This window comes from Scyliorhinus torazame, chromosome 11, assembly GCF_047496885.1.
Source record: "Scyliorhinus torazame isolate Kashiwa2021f chromosome 11, sScyTor2.1, whole genome shotgun sequence".
NCBI lineage: Eukaryota > Metazoa > Chordata > Chondrichthyes > Carcharhiniformes > Scyliorhinidae > Scyliorhinus > Scyliorhinus torazame.
Genome location: NC_092717.1, coordinates 140751491 through 140779020, shown reverse-complemented (window position 1 = coordinate 140779020; position 27530 = coordinate 140751491). Strand labels below are relative to the sequence as shown.

Sequence of the window (27530 nt, the reverse complement as noted above, 5' to 3'; positions counted from 1 at the left end):
TAGTACAAAAGGTGAAGTCACACGGGATCAGGGGTGAGCTGGCAAGGTGGATACAGAACTGGCTAGGCCATAGAAGGCAGAGAGTAGCAATGGAGGGATGCTTTTCTAATTGGAGGGCTGTGACCAGTGGTGTTCCACAGGGATCAGTGCTGGGACCTTTGCTCTTTGTAGTATATATAAATGATTTGGAGGAAAATGTAACTGGTCTGATTAGTAAGTTTGCAGACGACACAAAGGTTGGTGGAATTGCGGATAGCGATGAGGACTGTCAGAGGATACAGCAGGATTTAGATTGTCTGGAGACTTGGGCGGAGAGATGGCAGATGGGGTTTAATCCAGACAAATGTGAGGTAATGCATTTTGGAAGGTCTAATGCAGGTAGGGAATATACAGTGAATGGTAGAACCCTCAAGAGTATTGAAAGTCAAAGAGATCTAGGAGTACAGGTCCACAGGTCATTGAAAGGGGCAACACAGGTGGAGAAGGTAGTCAAGAAGGCATACGGCATGCTTGCCTTCATTGGCCGGGGCATTGAGTATAAGAATTGGCAAGTCATGTTGCAGCTGTATAGAACCTTAGTTAGGCCACACTTGGAGTATAGTGTTCAATTCTGGTCGCCACACTACCAGAAGGATGTGGAGGCTTTAGAGAGGGTGCAGAAGAGATTTACCAGAATGTTGCCTGGTATGGAGGGCATTAGCTATGAGGAGCGATTGAATAAACTCGGTTTGTTCTCACTGGAACGAAGGAGGTTGAGGGGAGACCTGATAGAGGTATACAAAATTATGAGGGGCATAGACAGAGTGGATAGTCAGAGGCTTTTCCCCAGGGTAGAGGGGTCAATTACTAGGGGGCATAGGTTTAAGGTGAGAGGGGCAAGGTTTAGAGTAGATGTACGAGGCAAGTTTTTTACGCAGAGGGTAGTGGGTGCCTGGAACTCGCTACCGGAGGAGGTAGTGGAAGCAGGGACGATAGGGACATTTAAGGGGCATCTTGACAAATATATGAATAGGATGGGAATAGAAGGATACGGACCCAGGAAGTGTAGAAGATTGTAGTTTAGTCGGGCAGCATGGTCGGCACGGGCTTGGAGGGCCAAAGGGCCTGTTCCTGTGCTGTACATTTCTTTGTTCTTTGTTCTTTGTTGAGTGTCAAGCTGGCAGGCCTGGACAAGGCAGGTGGGAGTTGGGTTTTGAGAGGCCATGGAGGAGGAGAGCTTAGGAGAATAACACCTTTGCAAAGCCCTCTTAAGGGACCACGGAGCCTGCCCACTACTGGCATTAATTAGCCACTTAAGGGCCTCAGTTGGATAACTGGGCTACCTGGCACCAGCCCCACTGCTGGTAGAGTTACAGTGGGGGCAGGCAGGTGTGTGGTAGTCAGGTTGCTCGCTGGATTTTATGTGCCCAATTGCCATAAAATCTGCCAGTGGGGATGAGTATAATCAAAGCCCTCAAGATTTTGAATATCTCTGTCAAATCTCCACTCAACAGCAGAAGAGAAGTCTCTATTATCTATATAACTGAAGCCATTCTCAGAAATTCTTTCAGAACCCCCTCTACACCCTTCACATCATTCTTAAAATTATAAGAAATTAATGGTGGCACGGTGGTGCAGTGGTTAGCACTGCTGCCTCGCGTTTCTGAGGGCCCGGGTTCGATCCTGGCCCCGGGTCACTTTCTAAACTATAAGAAATTGGAAAAAATCAATTTTAAGACAATATGGGACATATTAATAATTATTAATAATTATTTATCATCTCAAAGAAATTGAATTTATATTACAAATGTAGAAATGAGAACAGTTTTTGCTAGCCTATGTTGTTGGTCTTTTTTCTTAACATAACCATTGAATGGAAATTATCGTTGCTTTTGGAATAATAATGCTGAATCTTTAAAGATATTGGGTGAGATTTTTATGGAGTCAGTGAGACACCACAAACCTTTAAAAATGGTAGCCCAATATCCAATTCCAAGATTCCCAACCCTATTCCCAGGGTTTCCGATTTTCACCAAGGTCTTTTAAGGGTGCAGACTGGTTCGGGGGCGGTGGCAAGCCTGCACCCTGAATTCCCAAATCGCTCCATTGCCAGGTTAGGCACAGTCCTCCATAATAATTGCGAACACGGCAAGCTTTTGGAAGAGTTGCTGTATACTCTGGTGCTGTGAACTATAGTCAGTGTGAGGGAACCTTTTGAAAGGTAAATTCAAAAGATCCTCCCATGCTAAAGGATCCCCCCATCCATCCCCATGATTCCTTATGCCCCCATGTCAATTTTTCTATTCCCACTACTGGCCTTAAGGATAAAAATTCAGCCCATCATCTGAAGGGTTCGGTTCAATGTGTACAAAACCCAGCTCAAGCTCACCTGCTCTGGCCCCTCCTCTACTTCTATATTATCAGACTACCTGTTGAATATTCATGCCGAATATGGATAAGCTGTGATTTCTTCCAATTTGAACATTAGGAAGACCAAACTCATTGTTCTTGGCCCCACCTCAAAGTTTGTGCCCTCACTATCGATTCCCCCCATTCCCCAGCCACTGTCTCAGGTTTAACCAACAGTTCCTAACCTTGTCATCCTATTTGGTTGATCTGAGTTTCAAATCCCTCGTCCACCCCATCAAAATGACCACCTATTGCAACAACCTAACATTATCCATCTGCTGTTGAAAGCCTATTCCTTGCCGTTGTCACTTTTCTATTCTCAAGTATTCTCTAGGCCAGCCTCCCATCTCCCACTCTCTGTAATCACTCCTCACCAAGCCTCATTAAACAAGACATACTGCACAGAAACAGGCCATTCGGCTCAACTAGTCCATGCTGGTGTATTTGCTCCACTTGAGCCACCTCCCATCTTTCATAACATCTTTTATCTAACAGAGATCGCCTCAGGTGTCCAACCCTTCCCAGATCGACTTACCTGATTGCTGGGGACTGTTCCCTTGGGTCATTGGTGGCAGCCTCTTGTCACCCAAAATATGGCTCCCATCGGCTGGCCTATACATCATTCCTACATGATTTGAGCAAAAGCTCAATTCAAATCATTTAATTAAGGTCGGGGAATTGAAATCTCCCAAGCCCGTGCTGCGGGGAAGGTTTGCCGCTCTCAATTTTTTTGGTTCAAGTCTTAAGACCCCACGTCTCACTTCAAAAACTGCTATTCAGACAGGTAACAAATTTAAATAAAATTCTTTATAGTCTCAAATGCCGTTCTCACTGCAGTATCCTTGCCACCTTAGTTTTAATGAAGAGAAAATTAAATCAAATCCCTCTAAACCTTTTGCAAAAGATGCAAACAGAATACTTTTGAAGATCCATAGTTTTTTCTTCAAAGTAACCTGCATTGCAATGAAAATGGTGTGCTGCCACCAGTACTGAGTGAAAAATCTATAGCCAACCCCATATTTTATTCCAGTCTCTATCTACTGATCTGCAGTTATATGGCAGTGCACTGAGAAATGGAGAATATTTTCAAAGTTAGTCCTGTCTTTGCACACTCCCAAGGTGCTCAAGCAAAGAAAACTGTTTCTTGGTGGTAGATCTGTGAAGGAATACTAATTTTGTGTCCAACTTGAACAAAAAAAAAGTTTTTTCAATTGGCTGTTTGAACAAAAAATACTTGATGCAGCCTAAAATAATTTTTGCTCAATTTTCTAGCAACAGCGTGCATCCACTGATCTGTCCTCTACCATAGATGCAAATAAGCAGCAACGGCAGTTGATTGCCGAACTTGAAAACAAAAATAGGTAAGAAATGAAATCTTGATTTCACCTTTATGTTCCTTTGATTCATTAATTAGTATATTGCATGTCCAATAAGAAAGGACACAATGCTAAAAATAATTTGGAGTAAAAAGGAAGGATAGCAAGCAGTAAGCTCAAGGTAAGAGAGCTCGTGAGGAATAATGATCATAATTTAATCTGCTCATTTCAGTGAAATGGAAGTAGGGTTGCCAACCCTCCATTGTGCAGCACGGTAGCACAAGTGGATAGCACTGTGGCTTCACAGCGCCAGGGTCCCAGGTTCAATTCCCTGCTGGATCACTGTCTGTGCGGAGTCTGCACGTTCTCCCCGTGTCTGCATGGGTTTCCTCCGGGTGCTCCGGTGTTATACGTTTTAGTTGCTGTGAAATGAAGAGTCTAAAGTTCTTGTTCCTTTTCACCAAACACCCTTTATTTCACTTCCACAGCCTCTGCACAAAACTCTTAACAACACGCCACCTGAAGCCCCTTTAAATATCAGTATCAATTAATGGATACTTAACATAAATGAGACAACTAATTGCAATGTCTCTTAACCCATTACTTAACAGTCTCCCCTTCCTTGGAGAAATAATAATAATTAGGTGAAAACAAAATTTCAAGAAACTCAAAAACACACGCCCCTCTTTTCGTAAAACAGTCTGACAGTTGATAGCTCCTGTCGACCCATTTAATTTTTGTTATTTCCCCTCTGTTCAACATCTGCTTCAAACTTGCGATGTCTATCTGTAACCTCTTTTCATTGACACTTTTTGTAGAGTGCACATTTTCCCACAGGAATTTATTGTCAATGTGACAGTCAATAGGTATATTACCCAAATCCTTCCACCTATGCAATTCTTGCAGTTTTGCTTCTTTAATAACTTTTTCATCTAATTTATTTGAAGCCACCAAAATCTCACTTGCATATGGGCTTCTACTCCTATTAGTATTCGTAGACTTACTCATGTTCCGAGACCTTGACAAACTACGTCCCCTCTCCCGCCTGGTATCTCGTTCTGTACTGCTACTGCTTGATCTTTCCCTTCTGCTGTGGGATGTCCTTTCAATAGTTCTCAACCTTTTCCTGCAGACCTGTTCACTATCCGATGTACGATCTGAACTGGCACTGCGTTTTTGTGCCCTCCATTTTTGAACTTCGTTTTCCCAATCCATTGTCTTGACTCCTTCCCCTGAATGCTGTACATTCAACCAATGTTTATACTTTCCAGTGGCCTTCCCTGCTCTACTAATAACAGTTGCATCCTTCCATTGACTAGACCCTTCAGGCAAGTATGTCACTTTTGTACCAACTTTTGGCAGTTGCCCTTTTGGAAAAATGGCCTGTTTTAATTCACCAGAAGTGTTGTGTTCCTCCACAGAAACCCTGGGCGGGATTCTCCACTCCCACGCCAAAGTGGCCGCGGCGTCGTGAACGCCGTCGAGGTTCACGGCGGTGCGGAACGGCCCCAGTCCCGACCGATTCAGGCCCTGGCAATGGGCCAGGATCGGGGCCGCGTCATCTACACGCGCCAGGCCTTGTCGCCCGCGTAAAAGCGGCGCCGCATAGATGACGTGGCCGGCGCCGCATAACGGGCGTCATCCGCGCATGCGCGGGTTGGCCGGCGCCAACCCGCGCATGCGTGGTTGTCGTCCTCTCTAAATCCGCCCCGCAAGAAGATGGGGGACAGATCTTGCGGGGCCGCGGAAGGAAGGAGGTCCTCCTTCAGAGAGGACGGCCCGACGATCGGTGGGCACCGATCGCGGGCCACCCCACATTCCAGGTGAAGCCCGGTGCAGGATCCCCCCTTGCCCCCCCACAGGCCGCCCCCCCCAGCGTTCACGCACCGCCCACGACTGCAGCGACCAGGTGTGGACGGCGCCGGGGGGAACCCGCCGTTTTGGCCTGGCCGCTCGGCCCACCCGGGCCTCAGAATAGCGGGGGTGCCGGAGAATCGCCATTTTGGGTGTCTCCGGCGATTCTCCGGCCTGCGGCACGCGAAACTCGACCGGGCCGTTCCCGCCGCTTGGGAGAATCGTGGGAGGGCGTCAGACCGACGTCCCCGGAAATTCTGGCGGCCCAGGCGATTCTCCCAACCGGCGTGGGAGTGGAGAATCGCGCCCCCTGTCTATATCAGTTAATTGGTCCTCACAGTTCTGTAACACATGCGTACCAGTTGACTCTGGTTCCTCGTCATGTCTGTCTGCTCTGTCTAAATTTGAAAATTTGTAATCTGTACCCATTATCCTTGATGAATGGACCCTAACAGTTTGATTACCATGTTGCAAAATAATTGTTTTGCCATCTATGCCTATGATCTTCCCTGGGCCTTTCCATTCATTAGAAATATCTCTCTTATAGTATACCATGCCTCCTTGCTGGAAAACGGCATCTGATGGCCGTACATTATGTATTAAAGCTCTGCGAATTCTTTCAGAGACTTCTGCTTCCAAAAAAGCTTTTCTACTGCTATGTAATGCATTCAAATGTTCAGCAAAACCAGAGCTAATTGTAGTCCCCTCCCAAGCTGGAGGCTGGTCATCCAAAATCGATGGAATTTTAGGATTTCTACCAAACACTAATTGATAAGGACCATAGCCTCCAATCATCTGCAATGAATTCTTTGCATGTACTGCCCATGCTAAAGCTGAATTTAGCCTGCAATTTGGTCGATCTGCCAAAATTTTCCGAAGCATGTCATCGATGACAGCATGATTTCTTTCACAGACACCATTACTAAATGGACTTTCTGCAGCCGTATTCATAACTCTGATATTCATGTTTTCACACATATCCCTAAACTCATCATTAGCAAATTCTCCCCCATTGTCCGTAAGGAATCTTTGGCTGTCGGGAAGCCCGCGGGAGGCTTCACCCAGGATCTACCGGCCACGTAGGTGGACCCATTCCTGTCCCTATCCATTTTTACATGATTTGATCCAGAATTACTCTCTTTTCTTTACTTCGTACAATCGTTGATTGACTGAATCTGGTTGCTAAATCTACAAAATGCAAACTAAATATATTATTTGCTTTATCCCAGATCTTAAGGTCCATGGCCACAATGCCGTTAAAATCCCTGGCCAAAGGTATGGTTACTATCGGTCGTGCTGGTGTCCTTCTGTACTTCCTACAAACGTCACCGGTCACTAGCCTGTTCTATCAGTTTAGTATAGTCGTCATCCCTTACCCCTGCATCCTTTAATAAAATTTTTCAGCCTCCGAGGAGACGGATGTGCAAATTGCTTATGCAGTTTTAATACCACAAGCTTTTTATCAGCTAAAGTCCCATTTTCAACTGCCATTAACACATCCTTAACCACTCTACTTGAAAAATTATTTGTTAGTAATGGAATACAATAGTGTCCCGACTGTGTAAATTGTAAGTCCACCGTCTTTCCAAAAACTGTTGCCTTATCCTGTTCCATATCCAGTTTCATGTGTGCTTTCGTCATCGATGGTCTGCTCAGAAGCAAAGGTATCTCACTTGATACAACATCCGTGCTAATGAAATGATTCACTCCGGCAATATTGCAAGGGATAACCACTCTTTTCAGCGACTTCAGAGTATTATCATCCCCAAACCTGAAACTTGTGGAACTTTCAAATTCCTTAACCTTGTTATGATTTTCAGCATTCAAAGAGTCCAGGTAACATTTTAACCAGTCAATTCCACACACAGTAGATGTGCAGCCACTGTCCAATACAGCACAGTTGAAGGATTCTGCAACCAACACCGTCATTACCGGCGTAAAACTGCTTGTCAATAGGACAATGCCTTCTTTCTGGTCACTATCTTTTTCCTCTTCTGACTCTTCTGTGTCATGTGTCGCTTCAAACACTCTATCATAACAAGTTGGACAGTTGAAAGCATAATGGTATTGAGAGTCACATCGAAAACATCGATTTATCATGCCCCGTGCATTTCTTGGGTTCATCTTCCTATTGTAGGTTCTAACTGGATTTCTGTCTTCATAATTTCCTTGTCTCGGTCTCCGTTTATAGTCTTGAGCCCTGTTCGTAGCCATACGATTTCGCCATCCTGTTACTAGTGTATCTTCCATATTCTGCCTTATTGCAAGCTGACCTATTTAGGTCATCAGAGCCATCGGAATCGAATGTTTCCCCAGAAACTTTTGTAAAGCTTTTGTCATCTGTTCGAATAAGGTATCCTTATCAGTAAACTGAACTCCTGTCAAAACCAAGAGCCTATCCATGTTGCTCACTCGAGCACAGTCAAGTAATATAAAGGCCAACACAGACTGTGGAAATTCCAGGTTGTGTTTCTGCAGCCTTTTATATAGTCTGCCAAATTCCATTATATAGTCTTCCATGGAGATATCCTCCATTTTCCGGAACTTATCAAAATCCGACCATGCTTCATAAGCACTTAACAAGTCATCTTTCTTATAAATCTTATCCATATAATGTAATAAAGTCTCCAGACCGTCTTCTGAGTCTAACTCTTCCAATTCCAGCTCAGAAAGTACTTTGTTTCGGATTTTACTGCCATATGGTAGAGAAAGAGCCAATGCCATACCTTGTTTTCTCTTTCCCAAAGCAGTTACTTTAGTCCACATAACTACTGCACTTCTCCATTGGTCATACGATTCCCTTTCAGAAAATAAGGGAGGATAGTCATATCCAGCCATCTTTATCCTGGGTTCAGCCATGTATCTTTTTGTTTCCTTCTCACTCACTCCTTAGTTTGATCAGGAAAAGTTGTATCTTTCAAACCTTCACATTTGCACAGCAACCATCCTCTGCTACCATTGTTAGACGTTTTAGTTGCTGTGAAATGAAGAGTCTAAAGTTCTTGTTCCTTTTCACCCTTTATCTCACTTCCACAGCCTCTGCACAAAACTCTTAACAACACACCACCTGACAGAGGCCACCTGAGGCCCCTTTACATATCAGTGTCAATTAATGGATACTTAACATAAATGAGACAACTAACTGCAATGTCTCTTAACCCATTACTTAACATCCGGTTTCCTCCCACAGTCCAAAGACGTGCAGGTTAGGTGGATTGGCCGTGATAAATTGCCCTTAGTGACCAAAAAGGTTAGGAGGGGTTATTGGATTACGGGGATAGGATGGAAGTGAGGGCTTAAGTGGGTCGGTGCCGACTCGATGGGCCGAATGGCCTCCTTCTGCACTGTATGTTCTATGTTCTGCTCTGGATTCTCCAGGAATTAAAGAATATGCTTCAGGACAGGGCTGCAAGCAACCCCAGAAAAAATGCAGTGTCAAGGAAAAAAAGTTTTTTTTTTAACACTTTTGTCGGTTTCTAGCTACTCCTACCAGGAGATCTGCTGTCTTGGTATATCACACTCCTCTGTCTTGCACTATCCTCACACATCCACTGTAGCTCATTTGCAACCACTCTGCGGTATCCTTCATCCAGTTTCGGCTAGATCGACCCTTCTTTCTGCTGCCCTCCACTTTGCCCATTAAGAGATCTCGGTAGCTTTTCAGCTCTGATCAAATACCAAAAATACTGAAATTTTCTTATCTGGATATCACTTTGTAGATTTATTTTTGTTCTTGCAATTTCAGGCACTTCTTCATTGGACTTGTGGTTTTTATGTTGAATTTTTAGCATCCACAGAAGAAGAGTCTTTATTTATTGTCCAGGTTTCTGACGCATAAAGGGAAGCGGATGGATTGTAGCATACTCTTGAGTTTTTTCCTTGTTACAGCTTGAATTTTTTTTTCGTTAACACATCCTTCATCTTCACAAAATTGCTTTCGGCTATCTCTATCCTTCTAATTTTGGCACTGCATCTGCCATCTTCTGTTATCATTTATCCTAAATAGACAAACTTATCTACTTGTTCCAGTGTGACACCATCCACTTCAATCTTCACTCACGTTTCTTCAGATGTATTCCTTTTAACTACCAACGTTTTGGTCTTTTTGGTGCTTGTACTCAATCCATATTCTAAACTTCTAGATTTTACTTGATCTACAAGATTTTGTTGGGCATCTTCTGATCCTCGACCAAGTCAACATTTGTTTATTAGTTATAAAATGTTGGATATTGGGGGAAAAGCCTGTTGACTGACAGTTAAGAATCATTCAATCAGGTCTTTTCACTTTCTTAATGGCAAAAGAAACTGGTGTTCCATGAGGTTGGGTGTGGCATGTTTATGAGAGCAGGATAGTGGGAGGCTGGAGATCATGTGATGAAACCTTCAGGAATCTGTCCAAACAGAGTTGGCAATGCTAGATGAAAGTCAGCCCAGTTCAGATTCATGGGATGGAAAAACATGACAGATTAAGTAATGGAAAAACAGAGGGGGATATTTAAATGCAAGATACATAAGTTACAGGTTTAATGCATAATAGGAGTAAATTGGGATATCAAAGTCTGGAGTTCAGTGGATAATTGAGAACTAAGAAAAAGTGAAGTTTAATGGAAAAATATGTTAAATAGAGGGAGAATGATATTAAAGAGAACATTTTTAAAGGTACAATACAGAAGTGAACAATAAAGGGAAATTAGGAGGCAAGATATAAAAGAAGACTGGTTGTCATCTTTGCCGGCTTTTATAAGCACATGAATTCTCTTCCATTGGGAGTTGTGGTGCTTCAGTTTGGGGATTCCCTTTTCAGTGGCAAGCCTTACAGAGGCATTGTCCACCATTTTTTCTAAGTTAGATGAAGGCTGTGAATATAGCCAAGATATATGGAAAGCTGAAGTAAGAGATGCACTGACACCAATTTGTTAATCTGGGGGATTGGGTTTTGTTCAATAAATTTGAAAGTTTGTGTTTCTCTTAACCAGAGTGCACTGTGAAAAGTAGTTTTCCATTAATTCTTTAGCTGAGCGGGAAACATGCCAGCAACTGAGTCAAGTTAATATTTCAATGCAAAGATTTGTTGGCTGAAAGATTTCAAGTGCTTTGACTGTAAGTTCTGAAACATTCTAATGGCCTGCTAGTTTCAGTTATCTCATAAGTCCTATATTTATTTGTCTGTGTCAATGTAAATCCACAAAATTGTTTGTCTTTTGGCAGAGAAATCCTGCAAGAGATACAGAGACTGAGGCTAGAACATGAGCAGGCATCTCAGCCCACACCTGAGAAGGCACAGCAGAATCCCACCCTCCTAGCAGAACTCCGGATCCTCAGGTAACTAATCGAAAAATAGTGATTTAATTAGCACAGCGATAAGGTCAGCCGCTGTTTGTAGCTCTCCCCACTTTATAGTTTCCAACCCAACCCTTACTCTGCCCACTTCCTCCACTGCCCCCCACCCCCCGCCCAGTCTCACCTCTGCTCCTACAGAAGAGGCCAGAGAAAAACATTACATTGGATTTTAGCAGTATTGCTTATTGCACAGATAGGTTTTGGTGGCATTCTCCACATTGTGTATCGATGGGGCGGCATGGTGGCACAGTGGTTAGCACTGCTGCCTCACAGCACCAGGGACCCTGGTTCGATTCTGATTTGGGGTGACTATCTCCATGGACTTTGCCCCAGTAGGAGTGCCGACGTGGCCGGTAGATCCTGGGTGAAGCCTCCCGCGGGCTTCCCGACAGCCACGACGCCTCGCGGGAATTATCCAAGTCCCGTGAGACGTCAGGATCAGGAACCACCTCACAATGTGGGGACCAAGCCGCGCTCACACAAGTAGGCCTTAAACCTATTTATGACCTATTTACCTGGGATCAACCAGCCTCCCCAGGGAGGCCGGAGCTGGGTGTCATTCAGCTGGGTCCACACGGGGGCAGCACTGTGGTGCAGTGGTTAGCATTGCTGCCTCACGGCGCTGAGGTCCCAGGTCTCTGGGTCACTGTCTGTGTGGAGTTTGCACATTCTCCCCGTGTTTGCGTGGGTTTCACCCCCACAACCCAAAGATATGCAGGGTAGGTGGATTGGCCACGCTAAATTGCCTCTTAATTGGAAAAAATGAATTGGGTACTCTAAATTTATTTTTTAAAGTATTGGTCCACATCTGGGTGGTCAGGGACAGTGTATGGTGGCCCCTGGCCCTGCCCCTGGAACGCAGGCACCTTGGCACTGCTTGGTTGGCACTTTGGTACAGCCACCCTGGCACCACCAAGGTGCCCGGTTGGCACTGCCAAGGTGGCAGGGGCACTGCAAGGGTATGAGGATGGCAGTGCAGGGGTGCACAGGTGCAGGGTAGCCATGGGTCCGGGCCTGAGGGGGTGCAGGCCCATGAAAGGAGGACAGGGGGCTATGAAGGGTGGGGAGATGCAGGGCAGGTAAAAAGAGACCTCTGGGAGGTTGGGGGTGATGAGTGGGAGTGCTGGAAGGGGGGGCCTGTAAGAGGATGTGGGTGGGCTAGAAGAGGGGGAGCCTCAGGGACACCATAGTGGGTTGTACGCATTTGGGAGGGGGGGGCGGTAATGCCCATGTGTGTGGGGTTGACACTGCCCATGGGTGGAGGGTGAAAGCTCACTTAGAGATCGGGGCATCCTTTCAAAATGGCGGCCCGATCTCATTCAGCTCCCCAGTGATGAAAAAATTCTAAGGGCGGGATTTACCGACCTGTTGGTGGCAGAGGCGGCCCGCCAGTGGGATTTACCGAAGCAGCCGTTGCCAACAGAATTTCCCTGTGACTGCACCCCTCGTCGCTGGGAAACCCATGTGCCGGCGTGGGACCGGAATATCCCGCTGGCCTGAACAGTCGGTAGATTGCGCCTTAAGTGTGGGCTAAACCAGTGTTGTTAGATAGTGGTGGGGAACTCGCTTGCTCACAGCAAAACCCTCCATAAATGATACTTAGAAACTTTTTCCTTTAAATTGCGTCCATTGTTATTGATCTGACATTAATCCATGATTTGCACCTTCTCGATCAAATCCAATCAGGATAGACGAGAAACAGCCAAAGTAGGGGAAGCTGCCGGGAGGTGCGCCTCGGCACCCCTTGCTTTCTAGCTTTAGCTTTCCCCGCTAGTGTGGTGGCCCCCATCCCGAGGCAGATCTTACCCCTTTCCTATCCCCAATAGCTGTTCCCTCTGTCTCCTCTTCACCCTCTCCTGCGTTTCTCTACCCTCGCTCTTCCCTGTGGTCTGACATTAACATTTCTGTTCAAAGCAGTACTGACGCTCGCAAACACAGTATGCGTCCATCACTGTTCTTTTCCCCTTTTTCCTCCTCTGCTTTGTCCTCAGCACTGCCTTGCCTGCCCCTTGTCCAGGCCGTTCATCTGTATAAACTCATTCGCCTCTGCCTGGTTGTTGAAATAGTGTTCCTTGTTTTGGAATGTGACCCAGAGCCTGGCTGGGAACAGCATTCCAAATTTCACTTCGTTCTTGTACAGGGACAATTTCGCCTGGTTGAACTCGGCCCTGTGCTTTGTCAGGTCTGTCCCAATATCCTGGTAGACGTGGATTCTATGTCCTTTCCAGCTGCTCGCGTTTGTCTGCCATGCCCACCGAAGGTCCTCTCCCAATCCTGTGAATGATGTAGAATCAGAATCATCATAGAATCATAGAATTTACAGTGCAGAAGGAGGCCATTCGGCCCATCGGGTCTGCACCGGCTCTTGGAAAGAGCACCCTACTTAAGCCCACACCTCCACCCTATCCCCATAACCCAGTAACCCCACCTAACCTTTTTGGACACTAAAGGCAATTTTCATGGACAATCCACCTAACAAGCGCATCTTTTGGGAGGAAACCGGAGCACCCGATGGAAACCCACGCAGACACGGGGAGAATGTGCAGATTCCGCACAGACAGTGACCCAAGCCGGGACCCTGGAGCTGTGAAGAAACTGTGCTAACCACTGTGCTACCGTGCTACCCACTTTGTCAATTATTGCCCTTGGCTGTTCCCCTGCCTTGGGCTTGGTCAGAGTGATCTGTCAATCTCCGGCAGCTTGGGGAAGCTGTCCCTCCCGACTAGGTTGCCCAGCATCTGGGCCACTTGTCCGTCGGGTCCCTGCCCTCGCTCCCCTCTGGCAGGCCGACGATCCGGATATTCTGGCGTCGGAACCAATTCTCCTGGTCCTCGACCTTCCCCTCCAGGCTCCCCTGGGTCACCAACAACCTTTTGATTTCAGCTTTCAGAGTGGCAATCCTGTTGCTCTGGCCCTTTTCTAGCTCTAGGACCATCTTCCCTTGAGCTTCCAGCTTCTTCCCATTTCCGTTGATCGCAGCCTGCATGGCGACCAATACCTCCGTCACTGCCACTTTGACCACCATCTGGATCTCCACTTTTATCACCTCCCTCATCACCATCAGTTCCTTCGTCAGAAACTTTTTCTGTTAAATCACATCCATTGTTATCGATCTAACATTAATCCATGATTTGCACCTTCACGATCAAATCCAATCAGGATAGATGAGAAACAACCAAAGTTTTGATGTGGATGATCAATCAAGTAAACATTGGGTGCTTCCGGTGATGGTGATGTGTTGAGCTGTTGTACATCAGATGGCTCTCCTCCATGGACTTTTAAGTCGAATTTAGCCCGAAAATTTAGACTTATTTCACTCACAATTAAGAAAGGGAAAGATGTCTTCAAATGTATTACACGCTTAGCCCCTTGTTCTGTACACCACAAAAATCTCAATAAAATATTTTAAAATATTTAAAAAAGAAAGGGAAACAATAGGAACAATGTGCCAGCAAATGGGAGCTCGAAAGGCTGCAGGAGTGGAGGAAATGGACACGAGTAGGCGGACCCACGAGGCGAGGGATCCCCGGCCACCCCGGAGAGAGGGAGACCGAAGGCCCGAACAATGCACCCCTCCACCAGCCTGGAGATGGATGGCAGATGACACACACTGACTGATCGTGATTGGGGGAGGGGGGGACACATTACATGGATGTGAGGTTGGATCGGATTTTCCCCTTGGCTGGTGAGTCCAGAACCAGGGATCACAGTCTCAGAATAAGAGGTAGGCCATTTAAGACTGAAATGAGGAGGATTTTTTTCACTTAGTGATTCTTTAGAATTCTCTACCCCAGAGGGTTGTGGAAGCTCAATCATTGAGCATGTTCAAGACAGGAATCAATAGATTTCTGGATTCTGAAGACATCAAGGGATATGGGGATGGCGGGGAAAAATAGCGCAGAATTAGATGATCAGCCATGGAGAGGCAATGGCGTAGTGGTATTGTCACTGGACTAATAATCCAGAGACCCAGGGTAATGCTCTGGGGACCTGGGTTCGAATCCCATCAGGGCAGATGGTGAAATTTGAATTGAATAAAATCTGGAATTAAAAGCCTAATGATGACCATGAAACCATTGTTGTGAAAACGCATCTGATTCACGAATGAAATCTGTCATCCTTACCTGGTCTGGCCTACATGTGACTCCAGGTCCACAGAAATGTGGTGACTCAGGGATGGGCAATGTGATGGGCAATGCCGGCCCAGCCAGCGACACCCACATCCCATGAGTGAATAAAGAAACAAAAAATCTATTTGAATGGCGGAGCAGGCTTGACGGACAGACAGGCCTACCTCTGCTCACATTTCTTATGTTCCTACCAGAAACGCATGGGTATATATATCAGGAAAGGATTGATAGGCTGAGGCTCTTCTCTCAATGAAAATGATCTCAATGATCTACTGGAGGTTTTTAAAATCATGAAAGTTTGAGACAGAGTTGATACAAAGAGCCTAATTGCTGACGCCAACGGAGGATCCATGGAGTTCCATGATGTAAAAATTGGCACCACACCCGCACCGATTCTGCTACCGGTGAGAGGCTCACGCTGGCACCGCGTTGAACACCCGCAGAACATGTGAAAAACGTTGGGGGAATCGCCGGGTCTGTGATGGACACACGCAGAGCTGACAAGCTGCAGCCGCGCGTACACTATACATCCCCCACACTCGCACCGATCGCTCCCGAAAAGATGGTGCCGGTTTTGCTGGACCGCATACCCATCCACCCCAACCCCACAGCCCACCTCCTGGCCAGCCCCCACTAGTGCCCCAGCCCTGGCAGAAGCCTCCCAGCCAGCGGCACAACTACCAGCAAAGTATGGCGGTGCTTGACACTGTCCATACGACCTCTCTCTCCGTAGCCACCATGCCAGGTTCACGACTGTTGACACCACATGTGGACCGCGCTGTTGGGAACTCAGCCCATCTAAGGCAGAGCATCGCGGGTCGGCCCGATAATGAGATGCGGATGCAACGGCGCGCGGCGCATTAATGCCGATTTGGAGGTGGCAGAGCATCGCAAACCGGCACCTGCCACGGTTTTGGCATCGGGAGCGATTCTCTGCCCGATTGTCGTTCACGATTTAGGCATCGGAGCATCCCACCCATATGTTTCCTACTGTGTAGAAGAGCAAAACTATAATGATAATCACCAAGGAATCTAATACGAATTCAGAAGAAACTTCTTTCCCCAAAAGGTTGTGAATGTGGAATTTGCTACCACAGGGAATGATTGAATAGTATAGAACCATTTAAAGCGAAGTTAAACAAGCATATGAGGAAGAAATGAATAGATGGTTACAATGGTAGATTTTGATGAGAAACGATGGGAGGTTCGAATGGAGCATAAACATCAGCATGGATTGGTTATGCCGTAAATCCTACGTAATCTTATGTTTCATTTTATAATGTGCAATATCATGGAGAATTGGCAAGCATAATACAAAATTTGATTAAAGGCACAAAGCAATTTTGCAAGGTGCTTAAATTTGCTGTTCCGGACCGAGGTAAATGCAGCTGCTTCTGTGACCAAAAGCACAAATGCCAACCTATTGGATCAGAATAAAACCTTGATTGTGCCTTCACCTTTACAGCTTTCTGAAAATACCTAATTATTTAAAATAAACTTTGAAGAGTCTGTTGGCACTCCAAGGCACTTTAGCTGACATCAATCTTTGAAAAAGATAGAACAACTTGTTCATGATGATGAAAAACTGTCTGACCCTTTAAAAGCTGATGTGAATACGTGTTAAATTAAAAGTTAGTTCTTGGTTTGCACTTCACAGGCAGCGGAAAGATGAGTTAGAACAAAGGATGTCGGCACTGCAAGAAAGCCGCCGAGAATTAATGGTTCAGTTGGAAGGCCTGATGAAGTTATTGAAAGTAAGGCTATTTGGTTTGTAAATTAAAAGCCCAATTAACAAAATGCAACAGATTGATGATATGACTGCAGTTACATTCTCAAACTGGGTGCCTTGTTTTTCGTTTGTTTGTAGTTAAAAGTGTATCACGGTTAAACAATTGTACAATGTAGAAAGTTAGACATTAGCAAGTGTCATTGACATGTGAAGAATGATGGATTTCTTTTCCAGAATCTTTAGCCCTGACTATACTGAGGTTTGGAAGGAGATGTGGGCTGGGAATTTCCTTGGAGCTGCTCCCACTCTGCCACCATCAGCTTCATTTTTTTGCCATGCTCTCCTATAATTCATCAAAGAGCATTATTTTATTCAAAATGTTTTGCATCTATATTCACTACTAATCCAGTTCGTTGAAACTGTAATTTTGTACATGTTCATTTTCATGTAGATGCACGAGTACCTGTTGGTTGGGAAACCACACTTAAAAAAATTAATTATGCAGAACAATTAAAGAAACACATGAATATGCATCGTCTAAACAATACTTCATTTTTAAACTTTCAAATAGGAAGAAGAAATGAGGCAGGAAGTAAGTTTCCTGATCCAGCTTTGAGCAATCATTGCATCTTGAATGTTTTGTCTTGCTCTTTGCCTGTGCTGCGTATAAATGAACAGACTTGCTTTTCCTGATGTGACAATTGATACTAACGTATCTGAAATTATAAAGCTTGAACTTCAATTGATATAATTAATGATTTGCTACTAAACACTTAATTTTGAGAGCATGTGTGTATTGCAAAATTGTATTCTTTACTGTGTTTTGTCTCTGTTTAATAAGTACAAGTATAGGGAAGTATATGTACCTTTACAATGCCATGACTCAATATAGTTTTTTTTGACACGTTCTGACTACTATATATTCACAGATCATAAGAACAGAATGAATAGAAGCAGGAGTCACTCATATATCCTTGAGTCTGTTCGGCCATTTAATAAAATCATGGCTAATCCTCAATGTCAATTCCACTTTCCCTGCTTGATCCCTGAATCCTTTGATTCCCATGGAGTCTAAAATTTTGTCAATCGCAGCCTTGAATATACTCAATATCTGACTATCCATAGCCTTCTGGGGTTGAGAATTCCAAAGATTTACAACCCTCTTGAGTGAAGAAATTTCTCATCCCTGTTTAAAATGGTCATTTGCTTATGCTGAGACAAGGGCCGTAATTCTTCGCTCGTTGGGATTCACTTTTCCCGTCGGGAGCACACCCCACCAGCAGGTTTCACGATGCCGTGGGATGGTTACAATGGGGTAATACCATTGACAAGCAATGGGAAGATAGAATCCTGCTGCCAGCGAACTGCACACAACCGAGAAACACGCAGCTGGGGAGCTGGAGAATCACATCCGAGTTGCCTGAATTGCAGTTTCCCCAATCACAGGAAATAACATATCTGCATTTAACCTGTTAGATCTTCTCAGAATCTTACTGGCGGGATTCTCCAGTACCCCAGCCGTGTGTTTCTCTGCGGCACGCCATTCGCTGGCAGTGAAATTCTCTCTTCCTGCTGCTTATCAATGGGATTTCCCATCGAAGCCACCTCATGTTGCTTGGAAACCCGCAGGCAGAGGTGCGCTGCCAGTGGGAAAAGGGAATCCCAAAAGCTGGAAAATTCTGGCCTGTATTTCTCAATGAGATCAACTCTCGAAGTCCAAAGAGTACAGACCCATTCTATTCAATCTCTGCTTATAGGACAAACCTTTCTTCCAAGGAATCAATCTATTGAACCTTCATTGCAACCTCCTAAGACAAGTAGGTCCTTCCAAAGCTTTGGAAACCAAAATGGTATACAGTACCCTGAATGTGGTCTCACCAAAGCACAATTGCAGCAAGAGCTCTTTACTCTTATACTACAACTCCCTTGCAATAAAGGCCAACAGACGATTTGTATTCTGAATTGCTTATTGTACCCACATATTAAGTTTCTGTGTTTCATGTATACCTCATGTATACCTAGCTCGTCCGTCATGAATATTTATTAGCTTCTAATCATTTAAAAATATTCTGTTTTTTATTCTTCCGACATGATGCTCCTCCACCTGACACTTTCTTGTACAGCCACTTAACTTGTCTGTATCCTTTCACAGTCTCTTGTGTCCACCTTACATCTTATTTTCCCATAGAACTTTGTATCAGCAATTTTGGATACGTTACAGTCGGCCCCTTCTTCTAAGTTATTAATATTCACTGTAAATAGCTGAGGCCCCAGAACTGGTTTTTGTGGCACTCCACACGTAAAATCCTGTCAATATAAACATTTTATTCCTCGGGCTGGATTTTATGGGGTGCCATGGTCCCTTGGCTATAAATATGTGCATGGACCACCCCCCACCCCCAGTATATGAAAAGTGAGGGAGCACTTCTCTTTTCCTCAACAATTGCTTCCTCTTATCCCCTCCTTGGTGGATACACGGGAAAGGAGGCTGGAGAGTGAAACTGGATGCCCATTAAACTCTTGCAGTTTAGGAGACTGAAAAAATTGTTGGAGAGTTCTCTCTGTTGTGCTTCAAAGACATGCTGGGATGATAATGTAGATGGCAGAAGATAGCCTCTAGATTAATTCCCAATTTAAATCATCTTAGTTATCAAGCTGGGCTAAAAGAACAGGGACTTCAGAGAAACAGAGGGCTGGATTTCCGCAGTTAGGAAAACTCTGCAGACCTTTAAAAATGGTAGGCAGGACCTGGATGTGGGAGTCCGTTCCTTACCACCCTTTGAAGAAGTTTTTTTTAAATAGGTCTGCCCGCTGCTGCCTCTCCCAATGTTTTATGGCATGGGCAGTGTATTATCAGGGTTAACTGACTTGATTAATTATTTGAATATGGTGGGTGGGCTTCCGATCTATGCAGGGTGAGCTCGGATGGACGGGAAAGCGATGGTGTGCACACCCTCCCTCTTTTACGTGTTCCGCCCAAAACACACCTGGCAGAGACATGTAAAGTACAGTCCATTATCACCTCCAAGTCACTCAATGCCCTGTCATCAGCATGCATCATTGTTCCTCGATTGATATGGGTAACAATCCTGGAATGTCCTATCTAACGCCACTGTCGACTTATGATCAGCATAAGGACTGTTGTAGTTGAATCGGAAATAAGTTTTTAATAGGTAGCTTTATATTTTAAAATTGAGAATATGAACTGTCCATTGTGGAATATTTACTACACCAGCTGTTGCTGTATGACCCTGTTCTGGACTGTTGAGTGGAGAAGACTGGGTTAAAGTGCAGGTGTTACCACCTATGTAAATGATGTGCATTGTTCTCATTCTCTAGTTGTAAAGAAGCTCAATCTTGTATGCTCATGGTGAAGAGGTGATTCTGCTTCTCAATAAACAAATACGAAGTGTAGTTTTGAGATGTTAGCCAAAAGATGTCTTTTGTGCAATTGATATATATATATAGTGTCATAATTATTTTTGTTTATTTTCAGACTCAGGGGGCAGGATCCCCTCGTTCTTCACCAAGTCACACTATAAGTCGGTCTGTTCCTATTCCAATGCCTATCAGATCAACCTCTGCCTGCTCAACTCCGACCCATACACCTCAGGACTCACTGACAGGGGTTGGAGGAGATGTCCAGGAAGCATTTGCACAGAGTGAGTCATTCTCAGAATTAATGTCGAAAAAGTAGATATTGGGGAGAAATTGGTCCTTAAATATTCCTTTTTTTCCCTGTGATGCAAGGATACTGTTTAAAGCAGTGAGTTGTGATCTGGAATTCTTGAAAGGATGGTGAAGTGGATTCAGTACTACCATTCAAAAGAGAATTGGATAAATGCATGGAGGGACAACATTTACTGGGCAATGGGAAAAGTAGAGGGGAGTGGAATTAAATGTGTAGCTCTTTCAAAGACACGCCACAAACACCATGCACCTTCTTTTTTGCAGTATTATTCTGCTTCTATGAATTCATGTTGTAGTATGGCTTTTTTATTTTAAAAAGGAAAACATAACTTGGTATTAAAGCTAAATAAATTAAATTGCAGCGTTACTTTATCCTTATGTGTTGTCATGCACTTTTAAAAAAACTAACATACTCTGCTCTCTTTGTAGGCTCCAGGAGAAATTTGAGAAATGACCTGCTGGTGGCAGCAGACTCTATTACAAACACAATGTCGTCTTTGGTAAAAGAGTTGAATTCCGGTAAGTGGTCATAATCAATAAGATCCAATCAGTGATATTATCCTGATACAAATTTTATGATTAGCCTTGAAGAGAAGCCATTAGCCTTTGATGATCTATTTTCCAAACTTCAAACAAGTTGTTAATGGTTTTGGTATCTGGGCCCCTTAATTTATCTGTTCGTCTATTCTCACCAATATTTCCCCACTTAGGTTATACTTCATCTGCCATTCATACATCCAAAGCGTACTACCAAATATTTTGTTACATTAAATTGTGTCCCCTATCATTCTGCCAACTCACTTACTTTCCTGACATCCCTTTTTCAATAACTGCTGTCTGCCGTTAACTATACATCCTTGCTCAGTACCATCTAGAAAATTGAATATATTCCGCTCTCCAAGAGGGTAGTTGTGGTAACTTGGGACCACAAAGTAAATAGTCGAATGCGTTGTTTAAAAGGAACTTCTTTATATAAATAAATAACAGAGTTTACAACAACTCAGTAGAACAGTAGTAACAGCAATAACTATGAAAACAGGAGCTCTAGTAAAACATGTCTTGCTTACAGGTCACCCTTTTGCAGACTGAAAATCCCGGCATAGCCCGCACATGCTCAGAATGTTAAGTTATGGGTTAAGAGACATTCCAATTAGTTGTCTCATTTATGTTAAGTACCCAATAATTGACACTGATATGTAAAGGGGCTTCAGGTGGCCTTTGTGTCAGGTGATGTGATGTTAGAATTTTGTGCAGTCTGTTGAACTAAATTAAAGGTGTTTGTAGAAAAGGAGCAGAACCTTTGACTCTTTATACAATAGCAGCAAAACGTATAACAAATGGTAGCAGAGGATGGTTGCTGTGCAAATTGAAGGGTTGAAAGATACAACTGTTCCAGACCAAACCAAGGAGTGAGTGAGAAGAATAAAACCCAAAGATATATGGCTGAACCTAGGATAAAGATGGCTGGATATGACTACCCCCCATTATTTTCTGAAAGGGGATCGTATGACCAATGGAGAAGTGCAGTAGTTATGTGGCCTTGGGAAAGAGAAAACAAGGTATGGCATTGGCTCTTTCTCGACCTTATGACAGTAAAATCCGGAGCAAAGTGTTTTCTGAGCTGGAATTGGAAGAGGTAGACTCAGAAGAAGGTCTGCAGACTCTATTACGTTATATGGATAAGATTTATAAGAAGGATGACTTGTTAAGTGCGTATGAAGCATGGTAGGATTTTGATAGGTCCTGGAAAATTGAGGATTTCTCCATTGAAGACTATATAATGGAATTTGGCAGACTATATAAAAGGCTGCAGAAACACAACCTGGAATTTCCACAGTCTGTGTTGGCCTTTAAATTACTTGACTGTGCTCGAGTGAGCAACATGGATAGGCTCCTGGTTTTGACAGGAGTTCAGTTTGCGGGTAAGGATACCTTATTTGATCAGATGACAGAAGCTTTAAAAAAGTTTCTGGGGAAACATTCGATTCCGATGGCTCTGATGACCCAAATAGGTCAGCCTGCAATAAAGCAGAATATAGAAGATACACTACTAACAGGATTGCGAAATCATGCAGCTACAAACAGGTTCCAAGACTAGGGAGGTACGTGATGGTGAGCAGTAAGCTGCAGGGGGTGCGGGTGCTCTTGGTGAATGTGTATGCCCCGAATTAGGACGATGCCGGATTTATGCGGCGCATGTTGGGCCAGATTCCGGACCTGGAGGCAGGGAGCTTGATAATGGGGGGGGGGGGGACTTTAATACGGTATTGGATCCAGCATTGGACCGCTCTAGATCCAGGACGGGTAAGAGGCCGGCGATGGCCAAGGTGTTGAGGGGGTTTATGGACCAGATGGGAGGAGTGGACCCGTGGAGGTTTGTTAGGCCGGGGGCCAGGGAATTCTCTTTCTTTTCCCACATCCATAAAGCCTACTCCCGGATTGACTTCTTCATTTTGAGCAGGGCGCTGATCCCGAGGGTGGAGGACACGGAGTATTAGGCCATAGCCATCTCAGACCATGGCCCGCACTGGGTGGAGCTCAAGCTGGGGGAGGAGAGGGACCAGCGCCCGCTGTGGCGCCTGGAGGTGGGTTTGCTGGCGGATGAGGAGGTGAGCCGGCGGATCCGGGGGTGCATTGAAAGATACCTAGAGGTGAACGATAATGGGGAGGTGCAGGTAGGGTTGGTCTGGGAGGTGCTGAAGGCGGTGATTAGGGGAGAGCTAATATCCACTGGGGCCCACAAGGAAGGGAAGGAGAGGAGAGAGAGGGAGAGGTTGGTGGGGGAGATTTTATGGGTAGATAGGAGGTATGCAGAGGTCCCCGAGGAGGGACTACTCAAGGAGCGACGAAGCCTCCAGGCCGAGTTCGACATGTTGACTACCAAGAAGGCGGAGGTGCAGTGTAGGAAGGCGCAAGGGGCGGTGTATGAATACGGGGAGAAGGCTAGCCGGATGCTGGCACACCAGCTTCGGAGGCAGGCAGCGGCGAAGGAGATTGGGGGGTTAGGGATAAAGGGGGGAACACGGTGCGGAGTGCGGTGGGGATAAATGGGGTATTTAGAGACTTCTATGAGGGGCTGTATAGGTCTGAGCCCCCGACGGAGGAGGGGGGAATGCATCGTTTTCTGGACCGGCTGAGGTTCCCGAGGGTAGAGGAGGGGCAGATGGCGGAGCTTGGGGCACCGGTAGGGCTGGAAGAGCTGACTAAGGGGCTGGGGAGTATGCAGGTGGGTAAGGCACCGGGGCCAGATGGGTTCCCAGTGGAATTTTACACAAAGTATATGGACCTGTTGGGCCCACTACTAGTGAGGACTTTCAATGAGGCGAGGGAGGGGGGCCCTACCCCCGACGATGTCCAGGGCGCTGATCTCGCAGATCTTGAAGCGGGACAAGGACCCTTTACAGTGTGGGTCGTATAGGCCAATCTCGCTCCTCAACGTGGATGCGAAGCTGTTAGCGAAGGTGTTGGCTACCAGACTTAAGGACTGTGTTCTGGGGGTGATCCACGAGGACTAGACGGGTTTCGTGAAGGGAAGGCAGCTAAACACCAATGTGCGGAGGCTCCTAAATGTAATCATGATGCCTGCAGTGGAGGGGGAAGCGGAGATAGTGGCGGCTATGAATGTGGAGAAGGCCTTCAATAGGGTGGAGTGGGGGTACCTGTGGGAAGTGTTGAGGAGGTTCGGGAAGGGGTTCGTTAGTTGGGTTAGGTTACTGAACGAAGCCCCGGTGGCGAGTGTGGCCACAAATCGGAGGAGGTCGGAATACTTTCGACTGTGGGGACGAGACAGGGGTGCCCCCTATCCCCCCTGCTATTTGCGTTGGCAATTGAACCTTTGGCGATTGCTATGAGGGAGTCCAGTAACTGGAGGGGGCTGGTGCGGGGGAGGAACACCAGGTATCGCTGTATGCAGACTATCATAGATTATCATAGATTATCATAGAATTTACAGTGTAGAAGGAGGCCATTCGGCCCATCGAGTCTGCACCGGCTCTTGGAAAGAGCACCTTACCCAAGATCAACCCCTCCACCCTATCCCCATAACCCAGTAACCCCACCCAACACTAAGGGCAATTTTGGACACTAAGGACAATTTATCATGGCCAATCCACCTAACCTGCACATCTTTGGACTGTGGGAGGAAATCGGAGCACCCCGAGGAAACCCACGCACACAAGGGGAGGATGTGCAGACTCCGCACAGACAGTGACCAAAGCCAGAATCAAACCTGGGACCCTGGAGCTGTGAAGCAATTGTGCTATCCACAATGCTACCGTGCTGCCCAGACGACCTGTCACTGTATGTGGCGGACCCGGTGGGGGGGATGCCGGAGGTGATGCGGATCCTCAGGGAGTTTGGAGACTTTTCCGGGTATAAGCTCAACATGGGGAAGAGTGAGCTATTCGTGATACACCCAGGGGGCCAGGGAAGGGGGATAGACGAGCTTCCACTGAAGAGGGCGGAAGGGAGTTTTCGGTACCTAGGGATCCAGGTGGCCAGGAGCTGGGGGGCCCTACACAAGCTCAACTTGGCGAGGCTGGTGGAGCAGATGGAGGAATCGTTTAAAAGGTGGGATATGCTGCCACTCTCCCTGGCGGGTAGGGTACAGTCTATGAAGATGACGGTGCTCCCGAGGTTCCTTTTTATATTAGAGTGCCTCCCCATCCTGATCCCTAAGGCCTTTTGTAAGCAGGTCAGCAGGAGCATCATAGGGTTTGTATGGGCGAAAAAGACCCCGAGGGTGAGAAGGGTGTTTCTGGAACGGAGCAGGGACAGAGGAGGGCTAGCGTTGCCTAATCTGTGTGGGTACTACTGGGCTGCCAATGTGGCGATGATACGCAAGTGGATAATGGAGGGGGAGGGGGCGGCATGGAAGAGGCTGGAGATGGCGTCCTGTGTGAGCACGAGCCTGAGAGCACTGGTGACGGCATCACTGCCGCTCCCGCCGACAAGGTACACGAGTCCAGTGGTGGCGGCGACCTTCAAAATTTGGGGGCAGTGGAGACGCCACAGGGGGGAGGCAGAGGCTTCGGTGTGGTCCCCGATCCGAGAGAACCATCGGTTTGTCCCGGGGAAAATGGATGGGGGGTTCCTGAGCTGGCACAGGATGTGGGACCTGTTTATAGATGGCACATTTGCGAGCCTTGGGGCATTGGAGGAAAAATTTGGGCTCCCCCCTGGAAATGCCTTCAGGTACATGCAGGTAAGGGCGTTTGTAAGACGGCAGGTGAGGGAATTTCCGCTGCTGCCAGCACGTAGGATCCAGGATAGGGTGCTCTCGGGGGTGTGGGTTGGAGAAGGCAAGGTCTCGGCGATCTACCAGGAGATGCAGGAGGAGGAGGAGGCCTCGGTAGAGGAGCTGAAAGGTAAATGCTACAGTGGAAGGATGCGAGGCCCCCTAGCGTGGGAGCCTGGATCAGCGACATGGCAGGGTTCATTAAATTGGAGAGGGTAAAATTTGCCTTAAGAGGATCTGTGCAAGGGTTCTTCAGGCGGTGGCAACCGTTCCTAGACTTTCTAGAGGAGCGTTAGGAGGTGGTCAGCAGCAGCGACCTGGGGGGGGGGTACTTTGTGTTTACTACCGTGTTTATTATCGTTTAATGGGGGGCTTGTATATTGGGGGAATACGTGACATAGCTATAATATGTTTATTTATGTGTTCTTTGTTTTTTCTTATTTCTGTTGAAAATATGTAAAAAATATGAATAAAAATATATATATTTTTTAAAGATGGAAAAAGAGCAACTGCGAAGTTTAATTGGGCAACTGAATTGGTTAGGTAGACAGACTTGGTCGGACGTGAGTTTTGATGTCTTAGAGTTAAGTACAACAATGAATGATCCCAAAGTGGAAGACATAATAAGAGCAAATAAAGCGTTGGCCAAACTAAAAATGCAGGAGTGTGTTTTGAGGTTCCCGGTTTTAGGTGACCGTAGGCACTTGAAACTCTTAGTTTATAGTGATGCGTCCTATGCAAATTTATGTGATGGGGTTTCAAGCGCAGGGGGTTTTATAATTTTCCTTTTGGGGAACAATGGTAAATGTTGCCCTCTTGTGTGGGAAGCAAAGAAAATAAGGAGAGTGGTCAAAAGCACTTTGGCTGCTGAGACGTTAAGCCTTGTAGAGGCGGTGGATATGGCCTTTTATATATCTCAGATATTGACAGATATTTTGGGATTAGGGGATTTGGGTAATATACCTATTGACTGTCACATTGACAATAAATTTCTGTGGGGAAATGTGCATTCTACAAAATGTGTCAATGAAAAAAGGTTAAGGATAGACATCGTAAGTTTGAAGCAGATGTTGGTCAGAGGGGAAATAGCAAAAATTACATGGGTTGACAGTAGCTATCAATTGTCAGACTGTTTTACAAAAAGAGGTGTTAGCTCACAGAAACTTTGGGATATTGTTAATGAAGGGCGCCTGTTTCTGTGACTTTTTTTGCTTAAAAAAAAATGAATAAAAAAGAAGGGGGGAAATTGCGTGTGTGATTTTGAGTTTTTTGTAATTTTGTTTTCACCTAATTATTTTTTTCTCCAAGGAAGGGGAGACTGTTAAGTTATGGGTTAAGAGACATTCCAATTAGTTGTCTCATTTATGTTAAGTACCCAATAATTGACACTGATATGTAAAGGGGCTTCAGGTGGCCTTTGTGTCAGGTGATGTGATGTTAGAGTTTTGTGCAGAGTCTGTTGAAGTAAATTAAAGGTGTCTGTGGAAAAGGAGCAGAACCTTTGACTCTTTATACAACAGCAGCTAAACGTATAACACAGAACCCTAAACAGACTCCAGTAAAACAGTTACATTGGAGAAAGGCTTATGAGAACACTACTAAAAATGACAATCTGTAACAGTCGTAAAAACATGTTTCCTCATGTCACATCTGCCTCTTTTACCAATCACCTTAATTCTGTGCTATCTGGTCACAAACCTTTCTGCTATGAAAAGAGACAGAGGGTAAAATTGGTCATTGATCCCTGGGGCTGCACCACCTGTTATTATCCACTTGAAATGGGCTCCACTGTTGGTCCATTCATTTGCTTAGAATTTCACGGATGTACTTTACACTGTCATTTAAGA

At 45.5% G+C, this 27530-nt stretch overlaps 1 protein-coding gene across 20 annotated transcripts in view; it reads left to right on the top strand.

Moving 5' to 3' along the window:
* The window catches only part of dtna (dystrobrevin, alpha), a 513111-nt gene that overhangs the window by 448954 nt on the left and 36627 nt on the right, over window positions 1-27530 (top strand). For 14 of the 20 annotated variants that reach the window (XM_072467819.1, XM_072467814.1, XM_072467818.1 and 11 more), the window contains 6 exons: window positions 3661-3749; window positions 10767-10880; window positions 16686-16782; window positions 17329-17349; window positions 20254-20419; window positions 20877-20966. In XM_072467819.1, the coding sequence (XP_072323920.1) occupies window positions 3661-3749; window positions 10767-10880; window positions 16686-16782; window positions 17329-17349; window positions 20254-20419; window positions 20877-20966 (577 nt within the window). The remainder of the gene's footprint in view (window positions 1-3660; window positions 3750-10766; window positions 10881-16685; window positions 16783-17328; window positions 17350-20253; window positions 20420-20876; window positions 20967-27530) is intronic. The other 6 variants (XM_072467816.1, XM_072467827.1, XM_072467825.1 and 3 more) reach the window with 1 other exon arrangement.